This window comes from Polyodon spathula, chromosome 40 (genome assembly GCF_017654505.1).
Source record: "Polyodon spathula isolate WHYD16114869_AA chromosome 40, ASM1765450v1, whole genome shotgun sequence".
In the NCBI taxonomy this organism is placed as follows: Eukaryota; Metazoa; Chordata; class Actinopteri; order Acipenseriformes; family Polyodontidae; genus Polyodon; species Polyodon spathula.
Genome location: NC_054573.1, coordinates 4,221,645 through 4,235,864, shown reverse-complemented (window position 1 = coordinate 4,235,864; position 14,220 = coordinate 4,221,645). Strand labels below are relative to the sequence as shown.

At 40.4% G+C, this 14,220-nt stretch overlaps 1 protein-coding gene across 1 annotated transcript; it reads left to right on the top strand.

Annotated features, from left to right (window-relative positions):
• The first annotated feature begins 1,621 nt into the window (after positions 1-1,621).
• LOC121304969 (zinc finger protein 23-like) lies at positions 1,622-13,644 on the top strand. The gene is made up of 3 exons (XM_041236426.1): positions 1,622-2,165; positions 10,150-10,443; positions 11,926-13,644. The coding sequence occupies exons 1-3, from the start codon at positions 1,895-1,897 to the stop codon at positions 12,990-12,992; spliced, it is 1,632 nt and encodes a 543-aa protein (XP_041092360.1). The 5' UTR covers positions 1,622-1,894; the 3' UTR covers positions 12,993-13,644.
• Positions 13,645-14,220: the final 576 nt, after the last annotated feature.

Genomic DNA, 14,220 nt, shown 5'->3' with positions numbered 1-14,220 from the left:
TGGTAGAGGCACCTTTGGCAGCAATTACAGCCATGAGTCTATTTGGATAAGTCTCTACCAGCTTTGCACATCTGGACACTGCAATTTTTGCCCATTCTTTTTTGCAAAATTGCGGGCCAAGGAATTTGTTTAAGAGCTCCTAGTCCTTTTATTTTGTTCTACTGAAGTTATTTAAAACTGGATAGATACTGGATGACATGTGGGGCATGTTGCCCATATCCTCCTATGTAAAAACTTGTGACAAGTAATCATTTAATATGCACCTGTCCTGTTATTTGCATATGCCCAGGTGAAATTAAGCTCTCTTGTCTTAGGGACTGATCACACCCTGAATCTAAGAGAGCCTGGGTTTGTGTATCATCCACTGACACAGGAACAACAAAACCCATCTGATAGAATAGAACAGTCTTACCCGGTTAAAAGAGGTCATGTCCCATAACAGGGCAATCCCGGTTGATCTGGCTTGTTCAGCAGGAGGTTGCAACGCAGGAGCCGTCAAAGGGGCTCAATGGTAGGGTGGCCGCGCAAGACCCTGGTCCAACACCGCAGCAGCCCGTGGGTGACCCCACCCTGCCCGGTTCTTGGGCCGGGAGCGCCCACCACGACACCATCCAAAGACCTTGTTACCCCTCCCCCCCAGTCCCATCGCCCTCCCAGGGGTCAGTAGAGGGGGTGATCATGGAGTAGCGCTGTCCGTCCGTCCCCCCCCGGATATCAGGACTGCTCAGTCCCTAACCACCTTTTGGTGCCTCCTCAAGACACACCTGTTCAGACAGCATCTGTAAACCTCTCAACTCTCCACTATACTGGACTAGATGGCACCCAAGTGTACCAGTACTTGCATCATCTTGTATTGCACTGAACTGCTCCGCACTTGGCTGTATTCTACTACTGCTCTTAATTATGACTGTTTTTTTGTACCTTGTACTTGATTTTATCTGTAATGTGATATTTTGTAATGTGGTACTTTGTATTGTGATATGTTGTAACAACTGTGAGTCGCCCTTCACAATACAGTAGTCTCCAGCTAAGAGAACACCCCTCGAGATAAGGTGTTCTTATAGCCAAAGCGTTCTCTAAGATGGAGTTAGCCACACACCACTATGAATCAATAAATAAATACATATGTATTGCTTGTCATGATGCATCAACATATGAAACTGAGTAAGTATAAGCCAACCATTGATGGTATAAGAGGAACCAGCAGCACAGTTGTGGAAACGATGAATTACACCCTTGCTTGGTGTTTAACCCTTCAAACCAGTGTGTTGTGTCCAGTGAATCTCCTACCTACAATAGAATGTAAACGAACTGAACAGTCAATTGCTTTCTGATTATGTAAAATCCTCAGCAGCTTTCAAACCCCGAGCTCTCAGCATCTTTGAAATCACAACCCCGACTGAGCAGAGGACGCGCAATTGGAGTAGAGTCAAAACTGGCGCCATTTCGGATCGAGCATGGTGTCATTGCTTAGTGTAGCAGTACTGTTATGAGCCAATTCAGTTTCATAAGCTCGTCTTCTCATCGCAATCCTGCCTGTGCCTCGACACAGCCAATGAGCCTCCCACGCCGGGTTTAGTGTTTCTGCAGCCAGTAATACGCCACGGTTCCGGTTCCAGTGCCTTCATTCCAGTACAGGAAATAGAAAGTGCTTTGTTTACTGGGAGGAGAGAGATTTTGCAGCATGCTGTCTGCAGCTGTCTAAAGTATTTAGGTTGGGTTGAAACGTTTTCTAATAGTTTCTGATTTTGTTTTTGTTTGTATATTACTTGCACGGAGTTCCGGGGCAAACAGTCGTTTTCTGCTTTATTTAAGAGCTCAGACAGAATAGTGCTAAATGCGATTTGAAGCCCGTGTTTGTGAATGAAAAGAGGATTCCTCTAGCCCAGCGAAGATGGACGTCAGCATCTCCGTGTCCTTCCTTCAAGACGAGCTCGCCTCTACCGTCGAGCACGCAGTGAAGGCGGCTGTTGACACTGTCTTGTGTGAAATCGCCAAAGTTGTCGGCAGCAAATTGACTGAATTTCAGGTGGAAATGGCTGGAAAGCAGAAAGAGAATGAGATTCTGAAGCTGAGGTTGGAAATATCAGAGAGCGAGTTGAAAGCTGTGCGGGAATGCATGGGCGCTGCAGGTGCAGGCATTGAACAACCTGCGGCATTGCAAGGTGAGATTGATTTGCTTGTATTGTAGCGGTCTCTGTTCCCGCAGGCAGGCGCATCTCTCACAAAGGTATTGGTTAGAGTTTCTCTTAGGACACTTTGAAATTGAATTAAAATACTGCTGTCGATGTATATAAGATTTCCATTAACTCTAAGCCCATTTGTGTCAGTAAAACAGGGACCAAGGGACTTTTTCAGCCTGAAAAAAGAAACAAGGACCAGGGGTCACAAATGGAGTTTAGAAAAAGGGGCATTCAGAACAGAAAATAGGAGACACGTTTTTACACAGAGAATCGTGAGGGTCTGGAATCAACTCCCCAGTAATGTTGTTGAAGCTGACACCCTGGGATCCTTCAAGAAGCTGCTTGATGAGATTCAGGGATCAATAAGCTACTAACAACCAAACGAGCAAGATGGGCCGAATGGCCTCCTCTCGTTTGTAAACTTTCTTATGTTCTTATGTTCTAACAGTAAATAAGTAACACAAACACACTTTATGTAGTTTTTTTTTATTTTTTAATTCAAAATATCCCCTTTTTTTAAGGAATAACAAACATCATACACAATAAAGCAATTATAAATAGCAACAGCCGCAGTGAGCAATATAAAATAAACAGTGTATTTGTAAACAGTATAATACCTGCAAAAGTGATACTGGTATGGATTTTTAATGGTGTGTTTGGAGAACCGTCTCCTATCGATTTTGACAGATTTTACTTGTATGACGAGAAAATATTTCCTTTTTATAAGACCTGATGATATTAATATTAGGGTTGCCACCTTTTCCACAGACCAAACCCGGACATGTTTCTCAGTCAGCCAAGCTTTATACAGTTAATGCAATACCACCAGACCTCGGTGCAAATCAATAATCATGCGGTATATACAGTATTGTGCGCTTCAGATTTCTAGCAATTGAACTGGCAAGCCAGAGAAATACTAGCTGTATCATGGAGGCTAATCTTACCCGAGACAAGTAGCTGTGAATGAAGAGTAACGCTGTAGTAAGTCAATGCAATTTCTCAATCAATCCTGTGTGTCTAAGTGGCTTTTTTTTTTTTTTTTTGTTTAAATATATTTTACAAATAATTTCTGAGTCGAAAAGCTCGTTTGTGACTCCTACAAAAAATAAAATGTAATGCAGCATACTTGATTGCAGTAGAAGACTGCCATTCATTAAACGTAGCTTTCAGATTGTGATAATGGAAAACAAATAAAGGCTTGGGAATATCTTAAATATGTTATACTGTGGTATTTAATATCGAAAATAACGAGAACAAACTCACTGAAACTTTTTTTTTTTTTTTTTTACTGAAACAATTGGTTGCATATAGAGTAAAAAAAAAAAAAACACAAGAGCTGGCAGTGTTGCATGCTGTCAGACCTGCTCCATTGCAGTGAGCATGCAAGCTGCAGCATGCCGTGTCCCATACAACGGGACACAAGTAGAGGTGCGGTCACCAGTTCCCCAACACCTGCCAAACACTTGCATGTAAAATGTGGAGTTCATTGCAGTCCTAGATTACCTGCTGAACAGAATGACGCAACAAACAAGTGAGTTGTAACATAAGTTACTGCTATAGTATCACTTTAGTGTCTTAAGAAGTTATTATATTTTGGCAAGCAACTTGCTTTTAAAGTGGCACCCAACAATGGGGTTTAGTGATTTAGTTTTGGCTTAGGAGCTATTTGCTGTTAAGTGGAAGAGTTAGTCTCCATCTAATAAATAGTTATTAAGTTAAACTGTGTTGTTTCTTTACAGTAATTAGCTTTATGTATGAACCCTAAATACAATTATAAAACATCCTGCACTTTGGCCTTGACTTAAGTTCAGTGGCCCTTGGTGCCTCTACAAATTTATTGAACTGAAGGTCATTTTGGCCTTGCCCTTCTTGTTGCCAATTTATAGCCCTGGTTCCACCCATAACAAAATAACTAAGAAGAGCAACTTCCTTGCATTGTGCACATTGAGCACAGCAACTTCAAATGCATTGTGCACAGCAACTTCAAATGCATTGTGCACAGCAACTTCAAATGCATTGAGCACAGCAACTTCAAATGCATTGTGCACAGCAACTTCAAATGCATTGAGCACAGCAACTTCAAATGCATTGAGCACAGCTGAGCACAGCAACTTCAAATGCATTGAGCACAGCAACTTCAAATGCATTGAGCACAGCAACTTCAAATGCATTGAGCACAGCAACTTCAAATGCATTGTGCACAGCAACTTCAAATGCATTGAGCACAGCAACTTCAAATGCATTGTGCACAGCAACTTCAAATGCATTGAGCACAGCAACTTCAAATGCATTGTGCACAGCAACTTCAAATGCATTGTGCACAGCAACTTCAAATGCATTGCGCACAGCAACTTCAAATGCATTGCGCACAGCAACTTCAAATGCATTGAGCACAGCAACTTCAAATGCATTGAGCACAGCAACTTCAAATGCATTGAGCACAGCAACTTCAAATGCATTGTGCACAGCAACTTCAAATGCATTGAGCACAGCAACTTCAAATGCATTGAGCACAGCAACTTCAAATGCATTGAGCACAGCTGAGCACAGCAACTTCAAATGCATTGTGCACATTGAACACAGCAATTTGCAGGGTTTTACTTTGATACAACCCCTGATCAAAACAAAAAACAGAAGGTTGAAATAAATATTTGCTAATGGAAAAAATGTGAAGCATGGGCATGTGGGTGGGGTGAAATGTTCTTTAGTTTTTCAAATTTCAGAAATGTATCTCAGCTTCAGTGTGAGGTATTGATCACCCCTCTACACAAATACTTTAGAAGCAATGTTGGATCCAACCTCATTCCCAGCTCACAGTCCTGTAGTATCTTGAAGAGTACCAGTCTCATAGGTCATAATTCATGACTTGTATGTATTGACCAGGAGCCCAGTGAGCTCAAGCTGACCCCTGCAGGGCTGGCCTTTGTCCTCCTGGGAGCTTGCTGTCTAGCTCCAGGGTGAGAAGAGGTTGTTGACTTGGTTGTGGGTTAGAGGACACACACCGCTGGCTTGAGCTGTTGTGGGGTTTTCTGCAGTGAATTCAATTTAAAAAAATCAGCTCCTTTTATAAATGGTTCCACTGGAACGACCCAATGGCATCTCAGATCTGTCTCTCCTTTCCTGCTGTATTTACTCTCACATTTCAGATTCTCCTCAGTAATCCCATCTTGGACACATTCACATCACCTCAAACTTGACCTTTCTAAATCGTTCTCCTTTACTGTGACCTCTGTCAGTCTCCCTTGATGTTATCAATCTTTCCCCTTCTCCTATTGCAAGAAACCTCTGTGCTATTGTGGACCCTTCCATCTCCTGTTCTCAATACATCTTTTCACTAATATGCACTTGTCGTTTTTTTCTTAACATCTATAGATCTGCTGTCTCCTAGTTGATGTCTGTGTCTCAGTAGTCCTCTGGGCGAGTGCTTAAAAACAGTGTACAGAAATACACTCTCATTCACAGGCTTGCAAATAAACAGCCAATTTTGTAATGAGTTTGTAGCAGTGGAGAACAAACATTCATAATGCTTACAAAACACTCAGAACTGAAACTTCCCTTCATCTCCCCTTGTCATGCCCAATTTTGCATTATGCATCATTATTGAATTTATTCATCGCTGTGGTTTAACTGGACCTTCAGTATAAACCAAATGTACTTTTTTGAGAGCTCACTTGCTTGAACACAACATACGGTAGGTCGATCTTTAATCTGTGTAAAATATTAAAATATTTAAAACTATATAGATTGAAGGGATTTGCTTAACTAACTTATTACAATGCATTTGTATTACAAGATTTAGTGTAAGATATTAGAACAACAGCTTCATATGGGCCATTTCAAAGTAATGTGAGAAAGTGGCTATTCACTTGAGCTATTTTGTGCTTTAATGTTTTGATGTCTAAAAAGTAGATTTAGTTTATAGTACCAAAAGTTTACATGTAAACCACAGTGATGAATAAAATGAATAGCGTATTGCATGTTTGAAGTAAGAGTAAAAACTGATGGAGGCGAAGACTGCCAGACAAGGCACATCAAAAGCGTAACAGTTACTGCACCTCTGAGATTTTAAAGCTAGAAGTGCTTTTTTGAACTGCTCACGCCCTTGAGACAGTGATATGATAGGTAAAGTATGCGCTCAACGGTGTTGTCCACACAGACTTTGTTGGGGTTCGGAATGTGGGGAAAGCATGTATCTGGGAATGAGCATCAATGTTTATTGTATTTTTAAAATTTTTTTTTAATACAATGCACAAATCAAAATTTTAGTTTATTTTGTAAGAAAATAAAATTTAAACCTAATATTTTAGGGACCCCAACAGCTGTTGTTGCTCTGATTCAGGTATTCACGTCAGGACTGGAAAGATTACGTCAGGACTGGCATGTTTCAAAGGGTACTAGTCCTTGGGACTAGTACCACAATTGTTAGTTTCTATCCCTGCTTCTACTGTCACACTACCCTAGTTTAAGAACATAAGAACATAAGAAAGTTTACAAACGAGAGGAGGCCATTCGGCCCATCTTGCTCGTTTGGTTGTTAGTGGCTTATTGATCCCAAAATCTCATCAAGCAGCTTCTTGAAGGATCCCAGGGTGTCAGCTTCAACAACATTACTGGGGAGTTGATTCCAGACCCTCACAATTCTCTGTGTAAAAAAGTGTCTCCTATTTTCTGTTCTGAATGCCCCTTTTTCTAAACTCCATTTGTGACCCCTGGTCCTTGTTTCTTTTTTCAGGCTGAAAAAGTCCCTTGCGTCGACACTGTCAATACCTTTTAGAATTTTGAATGCTTGAATTAGGTCGCCACGTAGTCTTCTTTGTTCAAGACTGAACAGATCCAATTCTTTTAGCCTGTCTGCATATGACATGCCTTTTAAGCCCGGAATAATTCTGGTCGCTCTTCTTTGCACTCTTTCTAGAGCAGCAATATCTTTTTTATAGCGAGGTGACCAGAACTGCACACAATATTCAAGATGAGGTCTTACAAGTGCATTGTACAGTTTTAACATTACTTCCCTTGATTTAAATTCAACACTTTTCACAATGTATCCGAGCATCTTGTTAGCCTTTTTTATAGCTTCCCCACATTGCCTAGATGAAGACATTTCTGAGTCAACAAAAACTCCTAGGTCTTTTTCATAGATTCCTTCTCCAATTTCAATATCTCCCATATTATATTTATAATGTACATTTTTATTTCCTGCGTGCAGTACCTTACACTTTTCTCTATTAAATGTCATTTGCCATGTGTCTGCCCAGTTCTGAATCTTGTCTCGATCATTTTGAATGACCTTTGCTGCTGCAACAGTGTTTGCCACTCCTCCTACTTTTGTGTCGTCTGCAAATTTAACAAGTTTGCTTACTATACCAGAATCTAAATCATTAATGTAGATTAGGAATAGCAGAGGACCTAATACTGATCCCTGTGGTACACCGCTGGTTACCACACTCCATTCTGAGGTTTTTCCTCTAATCAGTACTTTCTGTTTTCTACATGTTAACCACTCCCTAATCCATGTACATGTGTTTCCTTGAATCCCAACTGCGTTCAGTTTGAGAATTAATCTTTTGTGCGGGACTTTGTCAAAAGCTTTCTGGAAATCTAAATAAACCATGTCATATGCTTTGCAATTATCCATTATCGATGTTGCATCCTCAAAAAAATCAAGCAAGTTAGTTAGACACGATCTCCCTTTCCTAAAACCATGTTGACTGTCTCCCAGTACCCTGTTACCATATAGGTAATTTTCTATTTTGGATCTTATTATAGTTTCCATAAGTTTGCATATAATAGAAGTCAGGCTTACTGGTCTGAAGTTACCTGGTTCAGTTTTGTTTCCCTTTTTGTGGATCGGTATTACGTTTGCAATTTTCCAGTCTGTCGGTACCACCCCTGTGTCAAGAGACTGCTGCATGATCTTGGTTAGCGGTTTGTAAATTACTTCTTTCATTTCTTTGAGTACTACTGGGAGGATCTCATCCGGCCCAGGGGATTTGTTTATTTTAAGAGCTCCTAGTCCCTTTAACACTTCTGCCTCAGTTATGTTATTTAAAACTGGATAGGAACTGGATGGCATGTGGGGCATGTTGTCAGTATCTTCCTTTGTAAAAACTTGTGAAAAGTAATCATTTAACATATTTGCTATTTTTTTTTCTTCCTCTACGATTTTGCCATTTGTATCTCTTAAACATTTAATCTCCTCTTTGAATGTTCTCTTGCTGTTGTAATATTGGAAAAACATTTTGGAATTGGTTTTAGCTCCCTTAGCAATGTTTATTTCTATTTCTCTCTTGGCCTTTCTAACTTCCTTTTTGACTTGCGTTTGCAGTTCTGTGTACTCTTTCTGCGTACTTTCTTTTTGGTCCTTTTTTAATGCTCTGTAAAGTGCCTTTTTTCGCTGAGTATTATTCAAGGTTTAAATGCAGTAGTGCTTTAACCAAAGGCTGACACAGCTTCAATGGGGTAAGCCTTTTTTAAATTGGGATTGTCTTTGCTGAATAATATTTCTCACTAGTACCTTGCCCTTCCCTAGATCGTAATCTAAAACAATCTTTTAGGTCGTTTTCAAGATGTGCAGCCAGCGAAATCATGATTGACATAGCGAATTAGTCACCTACCAATAAAACGTCCACATTGCTTTCTGTATTAGCAAGTTTGTCGGTACTTAAGACTTGATATTTGTTTGGATAATACGTTACCCTCCAGTTGTTTGTTTAGGTGTTCTGTGGTTTTTCCTAGCTGACACCCACGGGCTATTCAAGTTAACATCCTTCCATAATAGGACATGCAGTGTTTGATAAGGAGTTTGGTTCCTCATGAGCATTTGAGACCAATAAATTAGAGGTCTCATCTACAATATCTGAAGTTAACTTGACAAGCGTAAGGTCATGTTGTTGTTGTTAATGTTTTCAGTAGCAGTTAAATGTGACAGTGACTGGCTAACCTGCTTTGAACAGTGTCTGTTAAATAAAGCTTTCTCCACTCCAGTTGATGCTCCTGCAATGCAAGCTTACTGTATAGATCGCAAGCAGCATTAATTATGTGTAAATAAACCCACTTGTATTTATTTTCATTTAATTATAAAAACACTTACAGTTCTATATAACATATTTTTTTAAACTACATGTGAATGTTTTATTCCATTTATAGGGATTACCTGTAAAGTAAGATTTTCAATAAAATATTAACAAGAAGCTATGGTGACATCACCAGTAAATTATGCGAATGAGAAATTTATATATCTTGTATTTTTTTGATGTCATTTTTGATATTTTGTATATATTGTAAACGATCCTCGCACTCACGGAGTTCGTTGCCCCTTTAAAATAGACCCAGGACACAGAAATGGAATTGCTTTAGCGCTGACGCGCACTTTTAATAAACATAAAACAGAACAGAAATAAACACCTAACTCCGTTTTGGAGCTCTCACTGTACACCAGCCGATGTCCTGACTCACACTCAGGACGGCTAAGCCGTTTACCTGACAAACACCAAAACACAAACGGGCTTCTCTCAACACTCTCTTCAATACGACTGGACACACACGCAGTCGGGCTCTTCACTCAGCCCCCTCTAGCAGACTGGCTGCCTCTCTTAAATACCCTGCACCTGTCTCTAATTTATAATTACGACCAGGTGCAGAGGGTTAACTAAATCATAAAACAATTAAAACAATTACAAAAACCCTTAGTCCAATCACCCACAAGTGCATTTTCACATGTTTAGCAGGGAAGGATTTTAACCCCCTCCCGGCTACCTTACAATATGTATTTGTTTTACATTTTTATTGCATGTAATTTATATGCTGTTATATTTTAATTTTCTGTAAGTCGCTTTGGATAAAGGCATCTGCTAATTTATTAAATACTAATAACAATCTCTCAGAATTTTGACAAGGAGCTGGATTTTTAGAGGAACCGAGCTAGTAAGTAAGTTTTATAATTTCGTACAATTTTTGTTTCCCACAGATCCCATCGAGAGCCACGCTATCCCTGAATCTGAAGCAGTTTACACACAAGAGGAGCCCTTTGAGCAGGAGTGGTGTGCCCGTCTAATGCAGGTTACAGAGCTGCCGTTTGTTAAAGATGAAGAGGTCCCTCAACAGGAATGTGTTCCCATTAAAGAGGAATTCATTGAACGGGAATGTGTCCCCGTCGCAGAGGAAGTTCCTAATGAAAATAATGTCTGTACACTTGAGAGCAACAAGCTGGGATCCAGTCTGTGTGATGATTCTCCATCTGAATGTGAAGTGGGATTTAGAGGTAATCCTACAAAGCAAGCAGCATTGAGCTGCCTATTAATCTTGCAGAAACTGGGTACTGAACACTAGTAGTGTGCTTAAGATTGATATTTTAACCAGCTGCCCAACCACTATATCAGTGGCTTGCTACATAACTGCCACTGAGGCACCTGCTAGATGTGCAGCCGCTGCCATGCTTCTTTAGAATGCTGTTAGACCCCAGCGGTGTCCAGTCCTGGTCCCGGAGGGCCGTTCCACTCCAGGTTCAACAGGCTCAGTTATATAATGTGCTACTTCAGAGCCTTGAGGATGTTTAACCCTTTGCAGTCCATTTATTCAGCGCTTGTCAGGTGCGTCAGGTCCAATTTATTTTCACACACGTTGTTTATTTTACACGCGCTGTTTAAATTTTTTTTTTTTTTCAGAAAAAAACGGTTTAAAAGGCATTGAATTGCAAAGGACACCCAGTACTGCATCTCCAGCTCCACCCCTTGTTCGCTGTATTTTTCACATACCTCTTTACAGACGTGCATACTGATAAATCCTCTCCTGATCACTCATTTTAAAACCAAACTCCTCAGCAATGTGATCCAAGTCATTATTTTATTACTGTAACATCTCAAAAAGCTCTGCGATTGTCAGTGGTATTCTTTGAGTGCTGGATGCAGAAGCAGCTATCCCCTTTCTGCTTGTTCATTTTCTAATGTTTAGCATACTGTATCCTTGTTAACTAGTGCATGCAAAAATACTGTAATAATACTTTTGCTTTATAGTTGAGGGTGTACAGTACACTGTAATTGTGTTAAAAAAACAAAATTGCTTAGTTCCCACTGACAACAACCTTTTAACAAAGTTGCTTGAATGAAGCATGTGAAGCTAGAGATCTAGTATAATCACCGGTCTCTAATCTCCAATACGTGCCGGGTCTACTTGCAAATATTGGTTAATTTAAACCACTTAGAACAGGGTTGTGACACAGATCAGGAGTGGAAGGGCCAACGTTGCACAGCCCTGTGTTTAGATCTTTGACTTTCTCCATTTCTGGTAGACTGTGTTTGCAGTTGTTCTGCTCACACAGCTGCACACAGCTGCAGGGATCACATGTCTCATCACTGGGTGATGCCAGATCCAATCGGGTTGCTTAGCATCACCAGAAGAAGCATGTCAGTACAGCACTTGCATATAAATCTGATCTACTTTTATTTCACTAAGTGATAGTAAGTGTGGTAGAAATCAGTGACTGGTAAATGTGAGTGATATTAATCGCAGTGTTATTAATCAAAGTGATATTCTCAGGCCCTTGTCCTCATTGACACCCATTGTATTCAGTGTGGTGAGAGTAAACAGAGGCTGACATGAATGATATTAAGCGGGTTTGACTGTATTCTCTAAATATGCAACCATCACAGTTCAGTCTAGGAGTTATCATGTTTGACATGAAGCCCTGATTAGAGTGAATGTGGAAGAATGCTGTACAGTAACCTTTGTCTCTCTTTCTTTATAGAACACAACTCCACTCCATCACCGCACTGCAAAAACTCTTCTAGTGGCAAACCTCAGCACAATAAACACAGAGAGACGACACCCCAAGAAGAAAATGTGAAGAAACTGAGAACTCACTCAGTTAAAATCCCTTCTTTACAAAACAGACCCCCTCTTACTACGGAGAGTACAGAGACACCACATTCTACATGTTTTAACAGTTCTGAAGCCCAGGGCAACTTGAAGACCTTGCCTCATTCAATGACAGGTGGGAAGAGCTCCTGTCAATTAGGCTCTGATAAGACTCACAAGGGAAATCACACAGGAGGGACTCCATTGCCCTGTGCTGTTTGTGGGAAGAGTTTCAAATTTTTATCAAAGCTTGAAGTCCACCAGCGTGTTCACACTGGAGAGAAGCCTTATCACTGTACTGAGTGTGGGAAGAGATTCAGTCAGTTAGGAAACCTTAAAATCCACCTTCACAGTCATGCAGGAGACCTACTTTTTCACTGTGCTGACTGTGGGAAGAGTTTCCTTCTGTTAGAAAAACTTAAAAGTCACCAGCGTGTTCACACAGGAGAGAAACCTCATCACTGTTCTGAATGTGGAAAGGGTTTCAGCCGATTGCAAAGCCTTGAAATCCACCAGCGCATTCACACAGGAGAGAAACCGTATCACTGTGCTGAGTGTGAGAAGAGTTTCAGTTGTTTAGAAAACCTTAAAATCCACCAGCGTGTTCACACAGGCGAGAGACCGTATCACTGCTTTGAGTGTGGGAAGAGATTCACGCAGTTAGGACGTCTTCAATTACACCAGCGCATTCACACGGGAGATAAACCGTATCACTGTGCTGAGTGTGAGAAGAGTTTCAGTTGTTTAGGAAACCTCAAAATCCACCAGCGGGTTCACACAGGAGAGAAACCTCATCGCTGCCCCGAATGTGGGAGTAGTTTCACACAATTACAAAGTCTTCAATCACACCAGCGCATCCACACAGGAGAGAAACCTTATCACTGTGAAGCATGTGGTAAAATTTTCAGTTGTTTAGCAAACCTTAAAAGACACAATAAAATCCACACACGTGTGTAACCCTAACCCAGCACTTGGTGGGAAGAAGTTCAGTCAGTTGCAGACTCTTGAGGGACACAAGTGTATTCTCAGGATTTCTTCAGGACACCTAAATAGCAGGAGTACGGCTGACTAAAATAGAGAAATATTTCATGAAAACTAAAGAATAAACTTTCTTGGTAAATTGGGTCACCCCCGATTGCAATTTTCAGATCAAAAACTTGTAGATGGGAAAATGTAAACAACAACATCTTGTTTCGACAGTTCATCTTGTTGACCATTCTGAACACATTAGTACTTTATTACATAGATTTGTTATGCATAGAGTTTCCCTTTTTTCTCATGTATTGCTCGGTCTGTTCTGTGGAAAACTTCCCTGGTACCTCGAGGCACGGCGCAGTATAGCGCAGTTATCATGCGGGGCAGCTTGAAGAGCACAGACAGTACTTTTTCCAGGGTGTGCCAGACAGTGTGAATGTAATGGGCTGTATAGCGTTTCTCCTGAACAAAGTGATTTCTGCTTGGGGTTTGTTTAGTGCTGCTCTCCCTTTCTTGGGTACTGTATTAACAAATGTAGGCTACTGTATTTAATATGAGTTTGTTGATTGACTACGAGACTACTGAAGCAAAAACAATATTAAAATGTTCTGCTGTCTGTATTGAATGCTATTTTAATTAAAACGTTCAGATTGTTTTTTTTCAAAGCGCATGTTTTATATTTTCAGAAAACTTTTGACAAAGTCCTGCATAATAGATTAATTCTCAAACTGGACGCAGTAGAGAGTCAAGGAAATGCATGCACGTGGATTAGGGAGTGCTTAACATGTAGAAAACAGAAAGTACTGATTAGAGGAGAAACCTCAGAATGGAGTGAGGTAACCAGTGGTGTACCACAGGGATCAGTATTAGGTCCTCTGCTATTCCTAATCTACATTAATGATTTAGATTCTAGTATAGTAAGCAAACTCGTTAAATTTATAGATGACACAAAAAGTGGCAAACACTGTTGCAGCAGCAAAGGTCATTCAAAATGATCCTGACGGCATTCAGAATTGGGTAGGCTTATGGCAAATGACATTTATTAGAGAAGTTTAAGATACTGCACCAAGCAATAAAAATGTGCATTATAAATATCATATGGGAGAAATTGAAGGAATCTATGAAAACATAAACTCCTAGGTCTTTGACTCAGAAATGTCTTCATCTAGACCAGTGGTACACAACTCTGTTTTGGAGCTACTACTAGCAG